At 45.2% G+C, this 23783-nt stretch overlaps 2 protein-coding genes across 2 annotated transcripts; both read right to left on the bottom strand.

Moving 5' to 3' along the window:
- Positions 1-1948: 1948 nt before the first annotated feature.
- LOC149369533 (uncharacterized) lies at positions 1949-2900 on the bottom strand. Its single transcript, XM_089573864.1, has one exon. The coding sequence runs from the start codon at positions 2666-2668 to the stop codon at positions 1967-1969; it is 702 nt and encodes a 233-aa protein (XP_089429990.1). The 5' UTR covers positions 2669-2900; the 3' UTR covers positions 1949-1966.
- An 11968-nt stretch (positions 2901-14868) lies between these two features.
- LOC149369532 (carbohydrate sulfotransferase 11-like) lies at positions 14869-23369 on the bottom strand. The gene is made up of 3 exons (XM_089575853.1): positions 23334-23369; positions 21024-21673; positions 14869-15124 (listed from the first exon to the last, which is right to left on the bottom strand). The coding sequence occupies exons 1-3, from the start codon at positions 23367-23369 to the stop codon at positions 14869-14871; spliced, it is 942 nt and encodes a 313-aa protein (XP_089431979.1).
- Positions 23370-23783: the final 414 nt, after the last annotated feature.

The raw sequence follows: 23783 nt of genomic DNA, 5'->3' as shown, positions 1-23783 counted from the left end.
TTCGCGGTTTAGCAGAGCCAAAATAAAGTACAGTAGAAAAAAAAAGAAGAAAAAACAACAACAATGCAATAAATACAGAGGGCACAAAGAGGTACAATAAACAAAATATTAAATAATCGGGCAATGGTCACTTCTCATGCAGTCAGGTGTTGACCACTTCACACGGAGGTAAGGTGAATGAAAAGTCAGGTCTAAAGCTTTGGCTGAGGCTGGAGGTGGGAAGAAAGAGGGCTTGCATCATTGCCAACACACTGGTCGAAACTGTCAATGAAGTCCATGAATTTGCGTCCGTGGGAATCCGTATTCCTGTAACACGAAACAGAATGGTTGGGGCTGGTATCATCACAGATAATTCGAGTAGTTTGGCAGCGATCACAAAGCTGCTGAAGAAACAGATCCAATGCTGCCTTCTTGCGCGGAGACACTTACATGAACGCAACAGATAGTGTTTGAAACCCGAGCCGCTACCTCAATGTCATCAGTGCAACGATCGGTTACGTTCAAAGATACAACTGTGGCATCACTCCGCGGATGTAAAGCGCGGCACTTCCTGCTGGAAAAGGCTTTATGCTGCAGTTTTGATGGGCGACATATCCGGTCAAAGAACTCCGGCTTGGCAGTCCAGCTTCGGAGAGGACCAGTACTCGAACATTATTTTCTTTCAAGAATGGCCTAGAACAAACTGTGCAGCAAGTTGCATATAGCTTCGTTTTTGAGCACCGTATTTTGCGCCGCGCTCTGACTCACATTGTCGGGAAAAGATACGGACTGCGACACACTCTCATCTACGGTAGCTCATTTTCTCTTCGCTTGACAGATATGGGAGAGTCCTAAAAATAAATAAAGAAACAATACCCACCACGGTGGCTCAGTGGTTAGGGCGCTCGGCTACTGAGCCGGTGTACCTGGTTTCGAATCCGACCGTGGCGGCAGCGTTTCGATGGAGCCGAAACGCAAAAGGCGCCTTTGTGCTGTGCCATGTCAGTGCAGGTTAAGGATCCTCAGGTGGTCGTAATTATTCTGGAGCCTCCACTACGGCACCTTTTCCATCCTTTCTTCTCTCTGTCCTTCCTTTATCTCTTTCTTACGGCGCGGTTCAGGTGTCAGAGTCCTCCATTCCACCGATTCTGGCAGTGATCTGGTCGCTGAGGACCACGGAGACTTTTTTCTGATGTTGCTCGAACAACCGACTCGCACGCAGGGGACCTTGACATCTTGCTAGAATCGGGTCTCTCAGGGATGCTGCTTGTTGCTGCGATGATAACATCCGACTTCAACGCACGGAATTCGCCACTTTCGAGAACGGGCTTCTTAGTCGCCTGAATTTTGGGGTGCACACAGGTGTGCATTATTTGAAGCGGAGAATGGATTGTATCGCATCATGTCTAGGAGATCAAAATCCTTCCTGTGAATGCTTGGATTGTTGCATTGCCCGCAGGAGGTCTGGAAAGCAGTTTTCGGCTACGCGCATTTGATTCGAAGCAGGGAATTGCAAATGGCACCGATTTTATTGATGTTTATATCATTCTGGTGTCACGGTTTGTGCTCTAGAATTCGGTTGAAGGGTTCCTCGTAGATTGAATTGAAGCAGTTTTTTTCTAAGACGTCAATATTTATATGAAATTGTGAATTAGGGGAGCCGTTCTTTCCTCAAGCTGACAGCGTCGTCTAGAGAGTAACAGCTGTGCCGTATTATAAAACGTTGTTTTCTCTCATTCCAGGTGTATTCGTTGCATTTGGCAACTATCTGTACTCGACCGGTTGCCTCGAATTCAGTCTCCAGTCGCGCCAATGTTTATTGATTGTTTTTTTTTATTCAGTTACCCTAAAGGCCCGTGTGGGCATTACATAGGGGGGGGGGGGGTACAATAAAAGTTTATAATACGGAGAAAATACACAAACAGGCGAGTACACACAAAATTCGAACATGAAGCAAACAGGTAGATATATGTGGCTCATACAACATTCACAGCCCCAGGAAGCACTTCAGATTGTCGACAAATGTGACGTGGTCAGTGATGGACGCCACGTTTTCCGGGAGCTGATTCCAGTTGCGAATGGCAACAAGAAGCGGTGACTGAAAAAACAGATTTGTGCGGGCGAAAATGGGCTGTACTTTGTGTTGGTGATCCAGTCGCGGAAATACTTGGTTAGCTGGTACTACGTGTAGCGCAGAAAATGGTGAATGACTATGGTAAAGTTTGTGAAAGAAGGACATGAGCTGAAGCAACCTGCGTTTCTCGAGCAGAGATAAGTTAAGAGACTTTTTCATTTCAGATACGCTTGCTGTGCGTGAGTAGTTCTTTACGATGAACCGGGCAGCTTTGTTTTGAAGAGATTCAACTTTATTTATTAGATAGGTCTGATGTGGATTCCATATAAGCGACGCGTATTCGAGTTTTGAGCGGATTAATGCAGTGTATGCCGTAAGTTTTGTAGACGAGTTGGCCAGATGCAAGTTGCGCCTAATGAAGCCAAGCGCTTTGGATGCCTTGCTGAGCGTGATATCTATATGAAGGTTCCATGACAGGTTGGATGATAAATGAACGCCTAAATACTTTATGTTGGACACTGATTCCAGCTGGGCATCGTTTATACTATAAGTATAGGACTCCGGCTTGATCGTCGTGAACGTGATGGCTTTCGTTTTTGACACATTAATCTCCATTTGCCAGTCTCTGCACCAATTACCGAGATTTATGAGGTCCCCTTGTAAACAATAAGCATCCGTAGGGTTATTGATTTGTCTATATACCACGCAATCATCTGCAAATAAACGGACTGTAGAGCACAGGTTATTACTGATGTCATTTATGTAGACTAAAAACAATATTGGTCCGAGCACAGAACCCTGTGGCACTCCAGATTTCACGGAGGCAAGTGGAGATGAATGGTCATTAACGAAAATGGACTGGGTGCGGTTTGATAGAAAATTAGATATCCATTTGACAACCTTCGTGTTTATATTTAAGCATGCAAGTTTGCTAATGAGGCGCTGATGTGGAACCTTATCAAAGGCCTTTCTGAAGTCGATAAATATCGCATCTATTTGGCACAAAGGGTGGACAGCATGATGAACATCGGTAATTAATTCGAATAGCTGTGTTTCGCAAGATTTACCGCGCAAAAATCCATGCTGGTTAACGAAGAAAAAGTCCTGTCGGTCGAGGTAATTCATAATAGCTGATGAAATAATGTGTTCCAGTAATTTGCAACATGTGTTAGTTAATGATATAGGCCTATAGTTTGTGGGATTTAATGGGTCACCAGACTTGAAAATAGGGATCACGCGAGCAACGTTCCAATCGCTTGGGACACATCCTGTATCGAGAGATTGTTGGAAGATAGATGCAAGAACAGAACAAATTCCAGGTTTAGCTATTTTAAGTAACTTGGGGCATATGCCGTCGGGTCCAGGAGCCGCGTTTGTCGGAAGGCGATCAATGGCGGATGATATACCTTCAGGAGTGACAGTTATGTCAGGCATGCAGGAATCCAGGGTCGGAAAATGAAGATCAGTTGGTATCGGAGTCTCATCAGTAAAAGCAGAGCAAAAGAAGTCATTGAAATGGGCTGCGACCTCGGCCAAAGAAATAAGTTCCCCTTCGTCTGCTAAAGATATTGATGCTTGTGTTGAGTAGTTGGGATTAATAATTTTCCAAAATTTTCTTGTGTTGGTTTGAAGCATGTTTGAAATGTCCGTATTGTAAAACTTGTCCTTGGCAGCTGCAATTTCGGATTAGCATGACTTCTCATGCTCGCGGTAAAGCTCCCAATCGCTCACTGAGCCCGACCGTTTCGCTTTTGAGTATAGTCGTTTCTTTTTGCCTATACTGCGCTTTACTTGATTTGTGAACCAGAGGCCTTGTGTCGACTCGGTGATAGCGATTTTTGGTATATATGTTTCCTTTAGCGAAATCAGTTTGTCGCGAAAAAGTGTCCAGTTCTTATTTGCATTGTGAAGACTAAATGTACGCATGAACACGATCGAAAAGGATGTCAGGTCACTGATCAGCGCGTCAGTGTTTGCTCTTGAGTAGTCAAATATGAGTTTCTTCTTGTTTTCTGCTTTTTTCTTGGCTATTGTAAATTCGCTGTGTAGCATGTTATGGTCACTTACACCGTCTAGTACATTCACTGACGTATACTCTGGTTCTGTGGTCAACACAAGATCTAAGAGCGAACCACCGCGTGTAGGACAAGAAACAATTTGATGCAAGTTGAACATGGAAAGGATGTCTAGAAAATTCTGGCATTCACCTTTCCTTGTGCCATACAGGGGCCTCCCATTGTGCCAGTCAATATTTGGATAGTTGAAATCGCCGGCTAGGAATATTGGTGACAGCGGAAATCTATTTTGTACAATGTTTAAGGATTCATATATATATTCGGTAAATTCTTGCAGTGAATCAGGCGGGCGATAGCAGACCCCGACGGCACAAGTTACAGCAGGTGATAGACGTAGAGCTACCCACAAAATCTCGAGGCAAGAATCTGTAGGAATGACATGCGCTTGCAAGTTCTTTTTCACGGCGATTAGCACCCCGCCACCACGTGACAAGACTCGATCTTTCCGGAATATCGAGAAATGGCTTGACAAAGATAGCTCAGAATCAGCAATGTCAGCGGATAACCAAGTTTCCGTGCCGAGCACAAGGTCTGCCGAGCATGATTCTACATAAGAACAAAGATGATCTTGCTTGTGAAATAAACTACGAAAGTTTGATATTAAAATTGACAAAGAAGATCTCCGGTGTGCACCTTTCAGTCACTCATTTTCGGTAGGCTTATTGCGCTTCGGAAGAGCTACTACCTCGCTAGCAACGCTGTCGAAGCAGTACATCGTGTTGTTGAGGAGGAGCTTATCGTACAGAAGCTTGTATTTTTCTTCAGGCTGCCGTTTAGCCCGAGCAAAGTCTCTCAGCTTCTTCCTAATGAATTGCATTCTGGGCGAGAAGTCCTCCTCAATCCACACACGTGGCGATTCAACATCTTTCAGCTTGGATGCATTCTTCAGTATGTTGCTTTTATTCTTGAAATTTAGAAATTTAACGATAATGGGACGAACGTAGTCGGATATTTCTTCCCCTAATCTGTGTGCACGCTCTATTTCGCCTGCAGAAATTCCCAAGTGTTTGGACACAAATTCGGTGACACATTTTTCTGTATCTTTCCATGTTTCTGATGGGTTCTCAGGTATGCCTTTGAAAAGTAGGTTATTTCGACGCATTCTGTTATTCAGGTCGTCAACAACTCGGCTTGATTGTTCCATCTGTTTTAATTCTATGGTTTTGAGTTGACCCTGAGATTCTTTTAACATCACACCAAGGTTATTGACTTCCATGCAAGCATTGCTGACAGTATCAGAGCTGTCTTCTAACTTAGAAAGGCGCCGTTTGATTTCCGTAACACTCGAGTGAACATCTTTCAATTTTCCTAAAATGTCATTGTGAAACTTTTCATTGGACGATGCTATTTCTTGGACAATAGTTAGAACTAGGGCTACCTTATCAGGGCCCGGATTTGTTTCAACATCTCCTGCGGTTAACAACAGGTAGGCTAGACAAAAAAGAACCGGAGTTAGACGGCCGCCCAAGCATAGGTGGACAGTAACGTTTCCAGGCCGAAGCCAGACAGGAGAGCACGTTTCAGTCACTCTACAGCGTGCAACAAAAACGCCTATTCGAGCGCGGTAGGTACAAATGTCGACTCCCATCAGTTGACAGCTAACAGTACACAACAGCTATACACTTCAGTTGGGATTTGCAGCCAAAGATAGTCGAATATACACTTTTCTTTACAGATTCACACTCACCTAAAAGGCGAAAATATTGCCGTGCATTAGAAGCGATTCCAAGGCCGCAAATCCCGCTTTGTGGTTGATGGTCAGTCTTCTTATAGCCGGGCGGTGCGTTGCGGGCGGTGACGGAAGTAGTTGCGCTATCCAGGTGCGCAGTACAGATGATGGCTCGTGGCGATTGTAGCAAGTGATAGGTCTGCCGTATGGGACAGGCAGAATGGTGGTTCCCGTCGACGCAGGGCAGCAGATCCTCCGTCAGCTAAAAGGCGAAAATATTGCCGTGCATTAGAAGCGATTCCAAGGCCGCAAATCCCGCTTTGTGGTTGATGGTCCGTCTTCTTATAGCCGGGCGGTGCGTTGCGGGCGGTGACGGAAGTAGTTGCGCTATCCAGGTGCGCAGTCCAGATGATGGCTCGTGGCGATTGTAGCAAGTGATAGGTCTGCCGTATGGGACAGGCAGAATGGTGGTTCCCGTCGACGCAGGGCAGCAGATCCTCCGTCAGCTAAAAGGCGAAAATATTGCCGTGCATTAGAAGCGATTCCAAGGCCGCAAATCCCGCTTTGTGGTTGATGGTCCGTCTTCTTATAGCCGGGCGGTGCGTTGCGGGCGGTGACGGAAGTAGTTGCGCTATCCAGGTGCGCAGTCCAGATGATGGCTCGTGGCGATTGTAGCAAGTGATAGGTCTGCCGTATGGGACAGGCAGAATGGTGGTTCCCGTCGACGCAGGGCAGCAGATCCTCCGTCAGCTAAAAGGCGAAAATATTGCCGTGCATTAGAAGCGATTCCAAGGCCGCAAATCCCGCTTTGTGGTTGATGGTCCGTTTTCTTATAGCCGGGCGGTGCGTTGCGGGCGGTGACGGAAGTAGTTGCGCTATCCAGGTGCGCAGTCCAGATGATGGATCGTGGCGATTGTAGCAAGTGATAGGTCTGCCGTATGGGACAGGCAGAATGGTGGTTCCCGTCGACGCAGGGCAGCAGATCCTCCGTCAGCTAAAAGGCGAAAATATTGCCGTGCATTAGAAGCGATTCCAAGGCCGCAAATCCCCATTGTTACATTGTTACACATCCCCATTTGACATTGTTACACCGACGATGGCGACGTGGGTCAATCCACGAACGGGCGCTTAAGCCATATAATGTTTCCTTGTGAAGAAAAATACATTATTGAAATTTCGGCAGGGTTGCTTGATTCGTTCTGTAGTTGCACAGGTGTATTTTTTATAGTACGCTGGCTCCTCCCCATACACATGTGGCTACTTCGCTCCACCCCTACTTGGTGGCGTAAATTTTGTTACTGTGCCCATGATTTTTACGCAGGCTGATATACACTTCTTGCAGGCCTCAATGAATCTTTTCTGGATATACTGGAAGTTATATTAATTTGCGCGGGAAGCTTTCTACTTTTCAGAGAAGCCACAGACACGATTGAGCCAGAGTGTCTGCGAACATCTAGTTTGCTGCATGTCAAGGCGTAGGTAGTGACGAGTAACGCTCGTAACAAAGCAAACAGTCAGCAGGCTCGTCTGTAGCAACTTGGTAGCTTGTTCAAGCGTTCAGAATTTCAACGCTGAGCTTTCGGGTCAACAGCCACCCCCACTTTCTCTGCCTGTTGCCGATGTAGTAGCAGTTGACTGCTTGGTCTGAAAGGTTGACACCTGCCATACCACTGTTGTAAAAGGAATGGAGTTTTGGCTTACAAAATTCCTGTTTCTCGTGTGCTGTTGGAAACCACGGCTTTACAAAACGTGCAGACTCAATTCTGTTTTAGGCGCAGGCCATAGTGGCTACACTCTTGTCCTTAGACTTCAATAGAAGCACGTAACTTTACTATTGAAGCAAGAACGAAATTTTCCTGGCTGCTTCTATTCCGTTGCTTTCTTTGGACCGAGTGGACACTTCCTTAACCTGTCTTTGTGATCGGTTACAGTAGCCCGAAATAACTCCCGGTGGAGCGTTACAGAATGTCTTTGCTGCTGAAAAAAATTTCCAAAAGAGATGAAATGGTCACTAAGCCTTCAAATCACCTTAGGAAAAAACCGGACAACACGCGCTTTCAAATGTTTCTTTTCCGAACTCAAGGACTTTCCACACTAGGGGTGATACGCATAACAGTGACCATCTGCTCTGCAGAACATCCAGCTCTTATAATCAACTAAAATCCCACCATCGTCATATTCAGGATAGCTAGTCACAATTACGAGCAGTCACCAAGACCGGGCTTAGCAAACAAAGTGCTTTTTTTCTGAAAAATTGCAAACCATAAGATATATGACCTATAAATCATCATAGCGCAAAAAACCAAAGGTGCAGGACATTCATACCAAGCATTGTTTACTTTACTTTCGTCTTTCGTGCGGCTGTATGCTTGAAACTGGCATAATATGTATATAAACGCGGCCGCGAGAAAATTATAATTCATCGACTATCTGTGCATTCTGCGGGAAAAGAAATATCCTGTAGTTTCACCATAGAAAGATGACACACTGGGGACAGGAAACGCGCCTTCTTAGTTAGAGGACGTTGGCCAGTCACCTGGTGACAAAAGCATGACCTGTTTAAAAAGAAAAATTGGAGTTTTGGTATTGAAATCATAAAAAAATAACTGTAGTTTTAAAAGTACGCTGGGCGCTAGCAAGTTAAGAGCTATGCGCTAAAATATAGCGGCGTATTCGGCGATGTTCTACTTAAACAAAACGAAAAAAAAATTGGTTTTGAGCTCAAGAAAGTTTCTGCAGCCGAATAACACCAGATATAAGAATCACTAAAAATAAATTCAGAACCTGTTGCGCCTTTAGGTTTCGCAGAGTGAGTAGGCGTTCCCGAAAAATTAATAGGGAAGCAGGGTCGGCTCAGTGCAATCTCTATATATTTATTGCACTACAGAACGGAACAAATCTGGGCAGAGGAAAGGTAGGATTATTACAGAATTTTGAGCTTTCATCAATCCTTTCATAGTGTGATGATGATGTTACTGATCTAGTTTTCACAGACAAAGTACAGCTTCGCTAAAGAACGCCATGGCTCATATGTTACCTTTGTGCGAAGTAGGCTGAAAGCATTTCTTGCCTCAGGTGCAACCGAATAGAAAAGAACGCCATACCCGAGGAAATATTGTAGACATCTTGAAGGTGGCATGCATGAAGCTGCGTGTCCTCATACCGAAATTCAATGCACCTCGAAAGCATTTCCTACGATGTATTCTTTAGTTGCCCCAGAAATGTGCAGGTTTGAAATTGAAATTGAAATTGAAATTTATTCCGCAACAGAAATGGAATGTTGCGAGGAGGGCAGGTAAAAAGCTGAAAAAACAGCTTGAGGAGTCCTGACCTCCCAGCATACACAGTAGCGCAGCAGCGTGCGGCGAAGGCGTACACGTCAAACATCAAAGCGAGGAAAGAAAAAAAAAAGAATAAACAGGTTATACAAACAAGGTACGCAATTTCTGTGAGGAAATCGCGGAAATGTCATTATTTGTTTCAGTAAAAAGATAATTTAAAACCGTCGGCAATGAGTATTTCAACATTTGTTTGGAGCAGGCTTTTGCCTTTGATGCTGTTAAGGAGATAAATTGCATGCCTTTGTAAATGTGACGACACCGTGAAACGTCATTAGAGGAGTAGGAGTAGTATTTGACGAGTTTTTTGCTACCCTATTTACGGCAGTCAAGAAGGCACCCAAAGGCTTTTAAAAGGAATTTTTCATTGGGTTGATATGCGCCCACAAAGAACTGAAGAAGTCAATGGCCCGGATATCCAGAAGCGTAGTCGGCGCTGATCAATGAACAGAATCCCGGCCGCTCAAGACTGCACCCATTTTAAAGCTGGCAAAGAACATTCAACATAGGTCAAGCAAAACAACCACTAAAATCATGACAACGCAGAGCCAGCTGTGCATGGTTGCGATTATTCCAGACAAATCTGGTCACATCTCGCATCACGCACAAAGCGATAAAGACACCTGTTTGCGGCTGTAAGCATCAACAGAAGAGTCCTCAAGAACAATCGGCATGAGACTTTGCGATGAAAAGTGTTTGCAGCATAAACACATCAAAATGAAAAGATAAAAGAAAAATTCGCTGTGGCTTAGCTTGGTTAAGCCCGGTAATTGCGAAAGCAATAGCCGTACGTATGCCATGGTACAGCTGGTAGTGTAGCTGGCGGTGGTGCTTGTGGTTAGACTTGTGGTGATGCATCGGTTATATAATCCAAACCAATCCAATGCCATGCAGTCCAATTCATTGCAATCCATTCCAATCCAATCCACTCCCCTGTAATGTAACCTAATCTAATCCAATCCAATGAAATCTAATCGAATACAATCCACTACTATCCAATCCAATGTAATGTAATCTAATCCAATCTAATCTAATCCAATGTAATCCAATATAATGCAATCAAGGTCAAATGAAGGTCAATGGTGGTCACTGCCGCGGCACGTTGGTGGTCACCGGCCGCGGCACGGCAAAGGCGCGAAAGTGCAAGTAGTATTGCTTTCGCAATAAAAAATGCGAACACAAAGCGTGCATTAATGCGCATTGAAAGCCTTTCGGCACACAACATGCACAAGTACAGAGCGTACGCGGCGCCGCTGGGATGCCGCGACTCCATCGGGAACGCATTTGTGGTTCTATTACCTGAGCCGACGGATGATCGGTCAGAGTAAGCTCGGAGTGCTCGAAAAATGAACAGCGGAGAACCAAAACCGAAATTGAAAAGTAGTCCTTGGTCCATGGGCGCGGTTCTCCTAGCCACAGCCAGGGCAGGCTTATATATGCATCGAGGTGTCGCTTCGTTTTCAAGGCAGTGTACCGCTCGAGTGCTCTGCATAATGGTGTCACTGACTGAAAGCGCCAGAGTAAAGGCCAAGAATCTTTTCGCTCAGTCCGCGCCGGCGTATTGGTCTCGCTGTCCATACACGATCATCCGTGTGGTATTTCATATGGCGTCGGTAATCTGTTGGTCCTTGATGTGTAGCCGCTCAAGCCGTCGGTCTTCTGGGCACTGAAGATGAACGGAGGCCTCGAGGGTGTCTTCGGCAGTAGCATGGCCTCAAACCTAGTTGTGGACAGTGTCCCGTGGGCATCGTAATTGGGCTGGTTTCCTCCACTGCGGTGTTGGAGGTGAAGACGACGTAGGGTAGGATGAGGCCCAGGTTTTGTGTTCTACGATGATGGACAAGCAGACATGTGAACAATAAGCTCGATAAGGCTCTCTACGAGGCCGTTCGTTTGCGGATACTACGCAGTTGTCCTCCGGTGGCTTGTCTAACTGTAGCGCAGAATCATGAACCAGCACGGCCGTAAACGCTGTCGCCCAGTCTGCTTTGATTACCTCAAAATGTGTCGTAGGAGAGTGCATTCCACGAACAATTTCGCAACTTCTCCTGCTGTGACGTTTCGGAATTAAGGCCTTTGCTTCGGCGTATTGGTTCAAGTAACCGGTCGCCACTGTCATTTACTTGTTTCCGGACGCGATGTCGGCACATGGCCCAGTCGATCGATTGTGGCATTGACTTCAGAATTCCTTCGGAATACCTGTGTTGAATGCGGCTTAGGGTGCTTATGAATATGCGCTTATGAATACGGGTTAGGTGAGGGTTGTTTAGCGCGTAGGAGGAGGAGCTGCGCAGTTCCACCGCCGCTGGTGCCTCTGAAATTTTTCTTACACGCGGCGGGCCATAGCAGAGCCGCAGTAGCCTTACACTGGCGGCGCCAGCGACGACGACGCTGGCTTTTCCGCCTCACAAGCTCCGTAACGCTCTTGCGTTGAATAAGCTGTTATAAAGAATTTGGTAACCTCAAGGAGGCTTTCTTTTGATGCCTACGCATTCGTCTGGAAGGCACCACTTTTCAGGCGTTTTCTTCGCTCGTGCCTTAGTTTCAAGCCATCCCGTTAATGAACGCTGACTTTTCACAGTGTCTTCAATTTTCTGTTAATATTTATCTTGCCGCTTTCATTTCTTTACCCCCTCACCCCTTTCACCCGTGGAGGATAGCAAAGTTAACCTCCCTGCCTTTTCTCTTCTACGTCTTTCTCTCGCAATGTGCCGCGCAGACCTTGTAAGCGGGCCAAAATGCTGGGCATAAAACATCCCGGTTTGTTTAACTTTTGGGGCGTCCCCGGGCGGTGGTTTGCTTGGCACAGCGCAGACGGCGGTGGCTTGCTTGTCGCGCTGCTGCCGGCAAGGCTACGTAAGCCTGTGTATGGTTAAGAAAGCAGATGAACACTTGGTCATCCGAGATGAACGTAGCAGTTCCCGTTGCTTAAGCTGTAATCGAATACTGCCAGGCAAGCAACGCTCACTAGCATCGCGGCGCGATCGTCTTCGCTGAGGTTGCACGAGGAGTTTTGTAGTCTAAGTAGCAGAGCAAATAGAACACGTTTAAAACTTCTTCTGCGGCGTTTCTTCGTATCTGAGATTCGTGTTATGTGTTTTAGGATATGTTTTTTCATATATATGAGCGGTATTTATTGAGCAAAGTGTTGCACATGCTACCGGTACCAACGCATTGCACGAGCCGCATCAAGCAGACGCTCCGAAACTGTCCGGACTCCCGTTTAAGAGATGCGTCACTTCCGGCGGGGGGTAATGGTGCCCGTTTTAGAGCGAAGCTCTGGCGCCCGCTCCTACGCCCGCTCCTACGGCGTCGCCGTCGCCGTTTTCCCTCGTAACCAGGGCCGCAGTCGGGGCCAACGTTGGTCGGGGCAGCGCGCTGCTCTCGTTCCGCGCGCTCCTGGCGCCATCTCCCGCGACATCCCGATAACTAAATTGCTCTCTTTCCTCCTCCTCAAATGCAACCCCTGTGCGGCGGCAATCAGAGCGCCGGATCGGAGGCGGCGGATCTCGATATGTGCACCACCCGAGCCGAAACGCATAGCCGCCTCCGTTCGCCACTGCGAACCGCCAGCCTATATAAATAGCTTATTCTCTGCCAGTTCTTTCTAATTCATGAGCGAGGCAACCGGTGAAAGTTCTTCGTGACAACCTCGGGAAATACTTCTATAGACCTCTTTCTTTGTGAAACTGGCACTAGTACAGCAAGTCGAGCATAGATCCATCTATTTCTCCAGCCACAGATCTTCCTTCATGACAATAAAGAACTGTTGATGGAGTGTTTCTTGAAGAAGGAATACGCGTAAAAAAAACGTTAGAGGACACTGCGGAAACCGTATTGCAGTAATGCGAAAGGACTGACGCCTCCTCGCTGCCTCTAATTGGCCCTCTTCGCCTCTAGTTGCTCCTATTTGCCTCTATGTCGATTGTGACGTTGAGTCTGACAATCGAATCACATCACTTAAACCCAGTTAATGCACCTTACTTTGTATGTTTTTCGCATTTACATTAAAATTAATAATTTAATTCATACTTAACTGAAATCACAGTTATGGCAGTTATTCCTCAATTACTCGTTTAATTCATTTTTTTGAAATTCATTCATTTCATTCACACTTAATGCACAACTGATTCACTCTAATTCACCTTTAATTCATTCTGATGTATCATTAAGCAGCATTACACCCACATTAATTCAGTTTAATTTGTAATTAATTCACCTTAGTTCACTCTAATGCTCCTTAATTCATCTTCATTTACTCCTGCAGTTTCTATAATTTGTTATTATTGATTGGATAGCGATTAACTCTAAAGTCCCCAACGTTTCCCCTCGGTATTCCATTCGGACATTCAAATTTCGAGCCGCGCGTTAGCTCCGCCCACCTTTCCGTTCAAGTGAGCCAATCACGTGGTACATCACTACACACAGTGTGTCACGAGGCACCACACTTCCGTTGATTCAAATTTCGCGCCACTCCCGGCCTGGCCAGACACGCCCACGTTTCGTCACTTTTTTGGATCTAATTAATTAACTAATTATCTGTTCGGCACGAAAATTTTTGCGCCGCATCCTCACACCATCCTACTTCGATTACATCAACTTTTGTGACGATATCTTTTTATAGTTTCCTGCAACCGCGGCGGAAGCGGTTTTCATTACAGAAAGCCGCCGAGATAGGATAGCAATGCTTTCGCATTGTTAACAAGTTGTCTGTAATTGTACATGCATGCCTCGGTAGAATTCACAGCCTCAATCTTTTGAAAAGCTGATGAAACAGCTAATGAACTGCGCTCAAATTCCGCATTAGTTGTGAAACTTTGCAAACGTCTCAACTACTAATTGCAAAACATAAAAAAAAAGAAATTCTATGCAGAGTGTAAGTCGAGCTAGGCAAGGAGTTGAATATTTTTATTTCCAGGTTCGGTATTGAAAACTCCGATTTTCGGCTTGCCGCTCGCACCTTAGCTGCTTCAAACTGGTGCGCAATCTTTTGTGGGTAACATAACCCGGGGGTGTACTCTTAAAGAACAACCTTTTTACGTTTTGCAAAATTTCAGTCAAGTAGGGCCTTAAGGGTACGACGCGATAGCTTAGTGGGTTAGGGTTTCCATTCTGAGCAGTTTGACACGTTGGAACGCATTCTTCTTTAAATTGTTTCAATTAATTTATTGATACTACACACACTAAAAATTTCTTCATTCGCATCATTAAGCATTGGTTTTTCTGAGCATTTTGACAACTTGAACACCCTCTTCCAATGTCTTCGTTTGTTTTATCAATCAATTGATTACAATTATTTTATTAACTTATCATCGCTTATCACACACCAATCAATCAACAACCACTGGGACCACAAATTACCATTACGCTATTTTACCGCCTCCCCGATTATTTCTGACAGGCGGGGCCGACTACGCCGACGGCTCTTCGGCCGAATGAGCTGTGTACGCTATCGCGTAAACACTATTTCAATCCCTCATTTACACGTCATATCGCACCCTGAATATGTGTTTTTCATTATATATTCGCGTGTTATATTTGGATTGTATTTCATGGGCAGACCTGATGTTTAAATATCATGCATGTCCTGTTTGAACAAGATTAAGTGAAGGTTTAGAATTAAGACATGGCAGTGTCGTGAATCTGCAGAGGTTATTTTTGTTTTCAAACAATATTTTATGACATCTTACAATATGACACATGACGTACATCTTACAATCTGTGTATTAAAGTTTATAAGACAGGACTTGTGTACCCTTCCAGCTTGTACCCGTACAGTTCAAAGTCGTACAAGTAGATGGCGTGCAACTGCAGCACCTGCTGTCGCGTGAGCTCTGAGAAGTGGCGAGCGAATGCGCGCCTTGCGTCCGAGGTCTTCCGGGGACTCTTCGCATTCCTCTTCGGAAATTTCCAGCCGGTGAGTCCGAGTTTGGGGAGCAGGTCCTGGAGGTCACGCTCGAGCGTCTCCACCTTGATAATCAAATCATACCTGGTCGGAGAGAAAGGAAAGTTGTTTTTTATTTACATCATTAGTGCTTCATTACAATTGAAAAGACGAAGAGTTTTAAAGTTCTGCGCCAAGGCGAGTTCAAGTATTTGTGAGACAGACAAGAGAGACGATTGCCGGTAGAATTTTGATAAACGTGTTTTCTCCTTAGCTTAAGAAAACTTCTTTTTGGGCTAGATGGTGCATAGCTTATATTGAATCTCCTTAGCTTATCGCTCAAGTTAATAAAAAATTGAGTCAAATTGTGCATGGCATCCACAGAAAGTAATCTTGCTGAAGATCTGAAAGCATTCAGGGAAATGCCGAACTTTCGTCTCTGAACATCTTTGTTATTTTAAAAGGGAGTGTAACTTTCACTTGTTTAGACAAACAGACTGCCACACCAAAAAAATTAACTATTTAACCGTGTGAGTACATTTGTTATATATACGATAGCACCTATACGCCCCTGTGAAGAACAGTCTGGCTATGAAAAACTGTTTTGAGAATTTTTGATGAACGTGTTTTATTGACATCTTATTTCTAGAATGTTCGAAGTCTTAGCGGTATTTTTCGAAGTCAAACTGCGGTTACAATGCTCAGGTTTGAACACTATAAAAGTTATTAGTGTGTCGGTAAAGTAATTTGACCAACATGAAACGCGTTCGATAATCGACCTGTTGTGAAATATTAGATCTACACAAAGTTTTTTATCAGCGGTAACCCTGTTTTGCGGGGTTGTTAAAGAGAAGCCATTCTCGTTTTCCAACCGTTCTACAAAGCGACGGTTTTTGGAACAATCATAGTTCAGGATTCCACTAACAAGAATCTTTTCCTGAAATCCAATGATAGATTGTCATGAGGAGTTCAAAAAGCTTGAAACACGGATGGCCAGTTGGATGCATCGGGAAATCCCGCAGCGGCGACATGCTGCTGCTATCGTTCCTCAGCTTTCCGCTTTCCTTGAACTTCCTTAGCCAAGCGATTCGCTTCCAGTGGAAAAATATCTCTGCTTTGTAGTTTCTGCACCTTGTCGGTCCCGTACCTCGGCAGCGCGCTCCGTGGGAGACTTCAAGATTAGTTTACGCTTGTGGGCAAGGGCATCTGTATATAGTCGCTGCGCCCTCTCTACGATAGTTTCAGCTTGTTTTATGGCACGCTTACACTCTTAATGCCACACCGCTAATGCTCGATGCTTTGCTATGACTAAAGATTCTACCGACTCATACTAGTGCTTCCGTTTTTTACGTTGATGTTCAGCCCGGGTTACTGGGCGCAAATCATCTCAATTGACATTTGAAAGACCCTGCCTCATCCATAATTTTTAGGGCGGTGTACACACACATGTGTGCGAGTAAAGCATGTGGAAAGAATCCGACAAGCCAACAATTCTTCGGCGCCGCGTCAAAGTCTCGGCTGCCACCGTCGCTGGAGCTGAAATCCCGGCGCATGGAGCGAAGTGACGTAGGGAGGCACAGATACCTCGCGAGGCTAGATCTCAGCGTCAGCTCCGGAAATGCCACGCAGGTGGGGATTGATGGAGACATATATATATGGTGGGGAGATATAGTCCTGAAGATTATGGGTAAAAGGCAAACAAGAGCACACAAGATAGTCGGCCCCTGTCTTTAACAGTGCAACGGCCCCTCCAGTTGGCCCAACGGCCAGTTGGCCTCCGCATTTATAGGATTAGCCGGCTGGGGAGGAAAAGGCGGTCGAATAGCATGTTCACAACAAGAAAGCAACCCAGCCAGCCACCTTATGTTTTGTTTCCGGCGGCGGGGAGCACAAACCCTTGATTGCTGACCTCACTATCTGGCGCAGTAACACAACAAAGTGACCCAGGACACCTACTTCGCTCCCTTGCTCTGGCTGCGAGAAATGCTTTAAGCCAAATGTGGACCTTCAACCTGTCAGAATGTTATCTCGCGTTCGTAGCGTCCTAAGTGGCTCACAGCAGCCATTTCTAATTAGTTGTCCAGTAGGAAGGAGTACTGCAGCGCCGCCTGGGCCGTGCAGGTTCCCTGCCGCACCGAGCGAGTCACGTGACCCTCATCTCTACACTCTTGTACTCGCCGCCCTCTCCCACACCAGCTGCGCTGCCACAAACGTGGCCTTGTTAACCTCCACCAATTAATACTGCAGATTTACTGTGTGATTAATTTCATGTTTTTTTCTTTACTGAATGCTTGGTGAAAGCTTGGCTTCACACACACAACAGAATTTTTGTATAGTATTAAGGTAGGAGCACGGGTCCAGTTAGGTGGTGGGTGGGTGGGTAGCTACCAGGCTAACGGGGTGGATGTAAGGATAGTGGTGCTTCTGGAGACCAGCTTGCTCTCGCACTGCATCGTGGAGTCGATTTGACAGTCTGTTTTTAGTTCCACTGCTACCTGGGCTTCTAGTGCATCGATGCTTGATGGAGGGAGAAGGGATTTTGTTTGGACTGGCCGGCGCTCGTGGATGATAGATTTCGGCAATGGGTTGCGCATCGGGAGGGTAAGGTTACCGATGTTGTGCGTGTTTCTGTGTGTGTGTTGGGAAGGGGGGGGAGAAGGTGTGCGGTGGGTGCGGAGGCAGCCGTCAGCTAGGGGGTGCGGTGATGAGTTCGCTGGAAGGTGGTGCTTCCGATGCGTGGAGGATGCTCGCTTGAAGCGGAAGCTTAGCTTCAACGCAGATATCCGGGATGGGATGACGCTACAACTGATTTCGCACTAAATTTGGCAAGCAGAAATTGCAGACAGCTCAATGCATACACGAAAAATCCTCACACAAGAGTCCTAAGAAAAGGTCAGGATACGATCGCTGTTTATAATTAATGTAGCTTAGCTAATGAGAATGCAATTTTTACTTTCTTGAAACAAAAGCGCCGCCTGTGAACTAAAGTTTCTCTGTTTATTTGGGCTACGTTACTGTAGTGCCCATTCATACAGAAAAAAAAAAACTGCTAATGGTCATTCGCATCAAAACCCATGCCATCAACAAAAAAAAAATAGTTTTCAATGCAAAGCTTTAAAGCCTTGAATCGTTGTCCAGTTTTCGCAAGTTTATTCAGAGCCGCGGCGAAATGCCGCAAGGAAACAAGGCTGTGTTATCATTTTGAATTAATGCCGGCTCCTGAAATGAATACGCTTAGTGCAAGGACAAGTATACATACCGCTCTAGGGGATTTAAGATATGGCATGGCTTTGTCTTGAAATGTATGGCTCGAAGGAAGATCATGGTCTTAAATGAGCATTTTTAGAATTGCTGTTTTGACACCATGGTGATGTCACCGTTCCTTTAATACGTCTTGCTCACTTGCGTAGGTTTAGTCGGAAAATAATTTTTTTAATTAATCAGTCAGAAGATCTTTTATTATACCAAGTAGCCACTATTAAAAGGGCACTGAAGAAACATGCTAGTTTTCTTGTAAGATCACCGCTGTTATTATGGCAGACAACCTAAATTCACAGGAAATGATGTTTTTGGGAAGTACGAAATCGAGTAACCTTAAATGGAGGGGTGCCCACTAGAGTTCATATGTAGCAGGACACATTGGCTTCATCAGGACCAGTGTCTACATTAAGTCGGTTTAGGACATTAAGCCCTATAAACTAAACCAAACCCAAATTTTCTACGCGGATTTCAATGGCGGTGCTACACTGCTGTTGATCTGCAGGCAGTGATCACGGAGTCCTTTCCTGCCTTGGTGTTACTAGTCCGACTCGAGTGGGGAAATCTTGCAGCATTATATGTAGCTTTGGAGCCAAACATATCCATAAACCGGAAACATCAGAGACTCAATGTCTATTAGGAACAAAAACCAAATACCAGCGACTTCTGTGTCCTTTAGGCTTCTTTTTGTGCACGACTAAGAATGTTTTGTCGAATGCACCAGAGTATACGTATTTTGAATAAAATTTCAGTCAACAACTCTACAGCTATTACGACATACACCTCTCTCCGCCCGAGGTGTGAGTTAACATGCATTGATTGGCTGCTGAGTGAACGAAAGAAAAGAGGCGACCTCGCCGAGTCGGCCTTTAAAAGAAGGCCAGCCAACACGACGTGTGCCTGACCATTTATTTCCTCAGTTTTATTCTGTTTGAGCAGTTCAAAAAGAGATATGGCCGTCGATGAAAGAAATGGGTGATCTTTCAGCCATGCTATTTTACTGCTGTCAAGAAGCGCAGGTGTGGTGCCTGACGTAGCTCAACTAGCATGCTCTCCTATATAGGCTTCTCCCCCTTCAAAATGGAGGAAAACGCCGCCAACCGTATTTTGTCCAGACGAGTTGTATGCCATTCAGAGAAAACAAACGTTGTCATCACTCAAAATAGCGCTAAATTCTCGATCATAAAGAAGATCTAACAATGTACTAAACTTGGAGCGTCAGTACACATGTAGAACGCGAGGCTTCCTCAGTTTGTAAGTCACAGACGTTAGTGCTAGTTCCTTGTAATACACGTTGATAGTTTGGCTGCCAGTTTGCCCGCTTAACTTTCACTTCAATTGCAGCAAATAGTATACAGACTCTTAGCGAAACCTGTTAAACTTTACAGAATGAGCTTCACAAACTCTCTGTCGCACGAGAGGGCAAACTCCTACACCGAAACACAATCAGTGATGAAATGAAAACAGCTGCTCGAATAATGGTGAGCGCTTTAGCGAAGATATGTCAAATGAGCTAGGGTTTTGCCAAGAGGTGATAGATTACGCCCATATATAGAAACATATGAGAGAACGAGTGTTTCGAGGGAAGTAAATGCGGCAGCACATATTCTAGTGATTGTGGAACTGCAAAAGGTGTGCAACAAAGTATGTACAAAAAGCGGTGAAGCTACATTTGTCTTTGGCGCTTTTAAGACGGAAGCCTTTAATGCCTCATCGTTGTAAGCAGGAGTTGTCGACAGAAATGTCACGCTTTTCAATTGGTCGAAACGGTCGTGACGTCACGGTGTTCGAATTTCAAACGGGGCCAATTGTACTTTGGCTACTAACCATGCAACCAATTAAAGGGATCTTATAGTGATGCTCCAAGTTAGTGGGACTTACTTAACCAATTAGCCTAATTAACCTTTCTAGTCAGACCAGATAAATAAATAAAACCGAGTAGGAAATTGGCCGAGCTCGGGAATCGAACCCCGGTCTCCGGAGTGCGAGACGAGCACGCTACCACTCCGCCATGCCAGCTAGATGATTTAGAATTAACAAAAGCGCGTCTAGTGAATACGGTGTCTTCGTTCACTCTCATCTTCCTCCCTTCCCTTTACGGTGAGGTTTGGGTGTCCACCGAGATATGAGAGACAGATACATTTCCTTTCCTCAAAAACCAATTCACCGACGAGCAAGGCGTAGAATCTTTCCTCAAAAAGCGTTGCATTCAAAGGGCAACGCATCGCGCCGAACGGGTGGTGGCGTTCCGTCGACTGCCTGGCAGCGCTACAACACGCTGTCGCGTTCCACTCCTAAATGCAAAGATTAAGCGTCATTAATTGGCAGTTAATTTATGCACCAACAGAATGTAATGTGAACAATCGCGTATCAGAATGCAGCACTCAGGCTTTCGCCTTTCACCCCTTTAGCCGCTAAAGTTCCTCGTAATTTTTGACAAATTTATTTCTTCTCTCACCAAAAATATAGGTCCTCTCTTCAGTGAGTTCTCTATATTTGTTTGTTACGATCTTTTACAAAGAAACGACCAATACTAGAAACCGAATTTTCTGCGGGACGTAGGACTCCACATGGGCGTCCGGCACGGGCTACATCATTCTGTACATAATCACACCGCGCCAGCTAGCGCTCTTCACCCGCATGAGCAGCTGTCAAATCCTTTTATTGTATTCAACGGAGTGCGTAGGTAAGAAATATTCTTTAAACTGCTGTTCCCTAATAATCGCGGTGTTGAAAAAAAGCATACCTGAAGCTGCAAGGCCGGCAACGAGGAGTGTGAGGGGCCCAGTGGACGTCCCAAGTTTCGACTGGATCCTTGAGTATATCAGTGACGAACTCGCCAAAAGTGAATGTGCCGTTAGGGCCACTGCCGATGAAACCATTGCGATACACCCTCTTAGCTCCGTCTATCCACAACCTGGTGGTGCGGACTCGGTCCACGTACGCCGAGACAAGTCTTTCAAACGGATGACGAACGACGATGGCCGTTGCGTAATCTCGACCAAGCTTGTTCCTCCAGTAGGCGCTCGGAACGACGGCCGGGTACCTCTCGAATTCGAGCGAAATATCGTCCGCCTTATCGCCGGGATCTTTCACGTCTTCAGCCACCAAGATAAGTGTCTTGAGGCTAGAAGTGGCCGCTTTGGGAACTGGACAGAAGCCGAAGTGGCGGCTCTCCACAAGATGCAACGTGCACACTCCCCTTGAGCGGTTTGGAAAGTTCCAGAACGCACGGTCGTCGTTGGAGTCGTTCAGGAAGAGGATGTCGTGGTACTTTTGGCACACCGTTTGCACCCTTGCTACCCTTGAAGCGAGATCATCACATTCTTTTTTCGCAGCAGTCTGGTACGAGGAAGGGGCGTGATCATCGTAAGTCATGCACTTGCAATGCGAAAGCTGCATGGAAAATGGAAAACAACAATTTGGTAAAATGGCATCATTATTGGAAAGTAAAGCAGGCATTGCCGCAGCGCTACAGAAGTCGGGGAAAAATTAGGTGACAAATTTTTATCACGTGCATATCTGTGAAATTTGTACAAAGAGTGATGTGATTTGTACCTTTCTGCGCCTTACTACATATCTTCGTTGCATAATATGACATGCACGGAATATCGTTCTTCTCTGCGTCTTCAGCTATTTGGAACGCGTTTACACCAGAAGCTGCTCGAAAATTGCGAAATAGATCACTCGGCGTCAAGAGCGTCAATATATTGCTTTGTTTCAAACTACGTGGTACATAGTCACTGCTGCATGACCTGTTTTTTTTTGTTGCCTAGATTTTCCACTCATACGCTAATGCTATTCGATGGCATTGTTCGTAATAAAGAAATAAAATATTTCGATTCAAGCTTGGCGCCCCAGCCTTGATTATACGGTGTCGTTTTTAGTAGACCATTTGCTCATTAAATTTTTCGCATTAAACATTTTTTATATTGACAGTGCCCGTCTTGTTTTGTGTGTTTCTTCTTGTTTTGGTTATTTTCGCTCAGTTCTTTCCATCATTTAGATATTCACCAACTTGCCCCGACAAAAGTCCCTATTCAATAATATTTCAAATCTTCCACCACTACACAAACATTATTAAGTCGAGCTACGAGTCTAAGGCAAATGAAGAAATTCTGAGGTGACTGAAAAATCGAAATCTGTATTCTTATATAGCATTCTGCGAGTACATTGACATTCACTTTTTTGGGCTTTTAAAAACTAATTTGTTTACCTCTCACAACGTTATGTATACGCAATCGCGATGGTACGAGGTACAATTACTTCCGGGTAGTCTGAATTTGATGTTGCACGGGGTTGTAAATGTCTTATACAATTGTGGATTCCATCAAGAGTCGAAAGCTTCAGGACGTGTGTTCTTTGCTTCCGAGCTCACGGGAGCAGCACATCTGCCGAAGCTGCCACCTCGTGCTGAAAACAAATTTCTCAGAGAGTAACAACGCCCAGGCGTCCATGTCATGGTCACTGGGACTCTTTGCGACTAGATTCATGCAGTCTTTTGATTTGAATTGGAGCCACATGTGGCCGTCTCACATGCTCTGATCGTTACGTCGCTGCAACATACCATGCAACCCTGCCGTCCGCCGCGCTGTCCATTACAGCTTTACAGCATTTTCTAACAAAGAATACTTTCATCGAAACCCTATATTGCGGTCCATAAATGTAATGCATAAAAAAGCACCATGTTTGATTGATTGGAGAAATTGCAGACAGTTTGCTGAATGCATCTGAAAACGAGAGAAATAAGTAAATGAAAACTGGAAAACCCCAACAGCATGAAGCGGCATTTTTTTTCCTAATAAAAAGAAAGGAGCCAATTGGCAGGTATCTTTGAAACAGTGGTGCCGCAAAAACTAAACAAGGCAAGTACGCAAAGTCAACAAGCTTCAGAGTGTAAACTAGGTATTTAATTTTGTGGAGTAGCATTACACCAAAACTCACCGCTGGATTTGTACCTATAGAGAGGTCTCTGGACTTTTCACAACATTGTATTAGCCATGAGATAATTTTAGCTGCATTGTTATGCAAACTACTGCAAACATCACCCGCTAACCGGTGCGTACCTGAAGTGGAACATGAGGTCGAGCATGAGGGCGGACTGATGTGAAAACTGAAATAAAAAACTTTGCTCGCAGTTTACATAGTTCAGCTGAATGCGAAATAGGTGAGCTAGCGCGTTTGCCTTTGTTTATCTTTGTTAATCTCTGTCTAGCTTTTTATAAACCAGCACTCAGACGTTCTTGCAGTTCTCGCCTTTCTACTTGTGATAAAACTGTTCGATTTCAGTGATCGTTTTGCTCTCATGGCCAGTCTCTGAAGCCACCTGTACTTGGCTATCTACTGCTAGTTCCTCCGGCAACTTCATCATTCACGTTTTCTTCCTCCTTCGTCTTCGCGTTTTTCCTTCTTCTGTTTCCGCATCCAGTTTTGCAAGGTTGTACTTCCTTCGCCACTCAGCGTCGGCTTGCCACCTCGCAATGTTCACTGAACTGATTGACTCACG

This window comes from Amblyomma mixtum, chromosome 1 (assembly GCF_055824585.1).
Source record: "Amblyomma mixtum isolate Tamu chromosome 1, ASM5582458v1, whole genome shotgun sequence".
In the NCBI taxonomy this organism is placed as follows: Eukaryota; Metazoa; Arthropoda; class Arachnida; order Ixodida; family Ixodidae; genus Amblyomma; species Amblyomma mixtum.
This window is presented reverse-complemented; position numbering and strand designations above follow the sequence as displayed.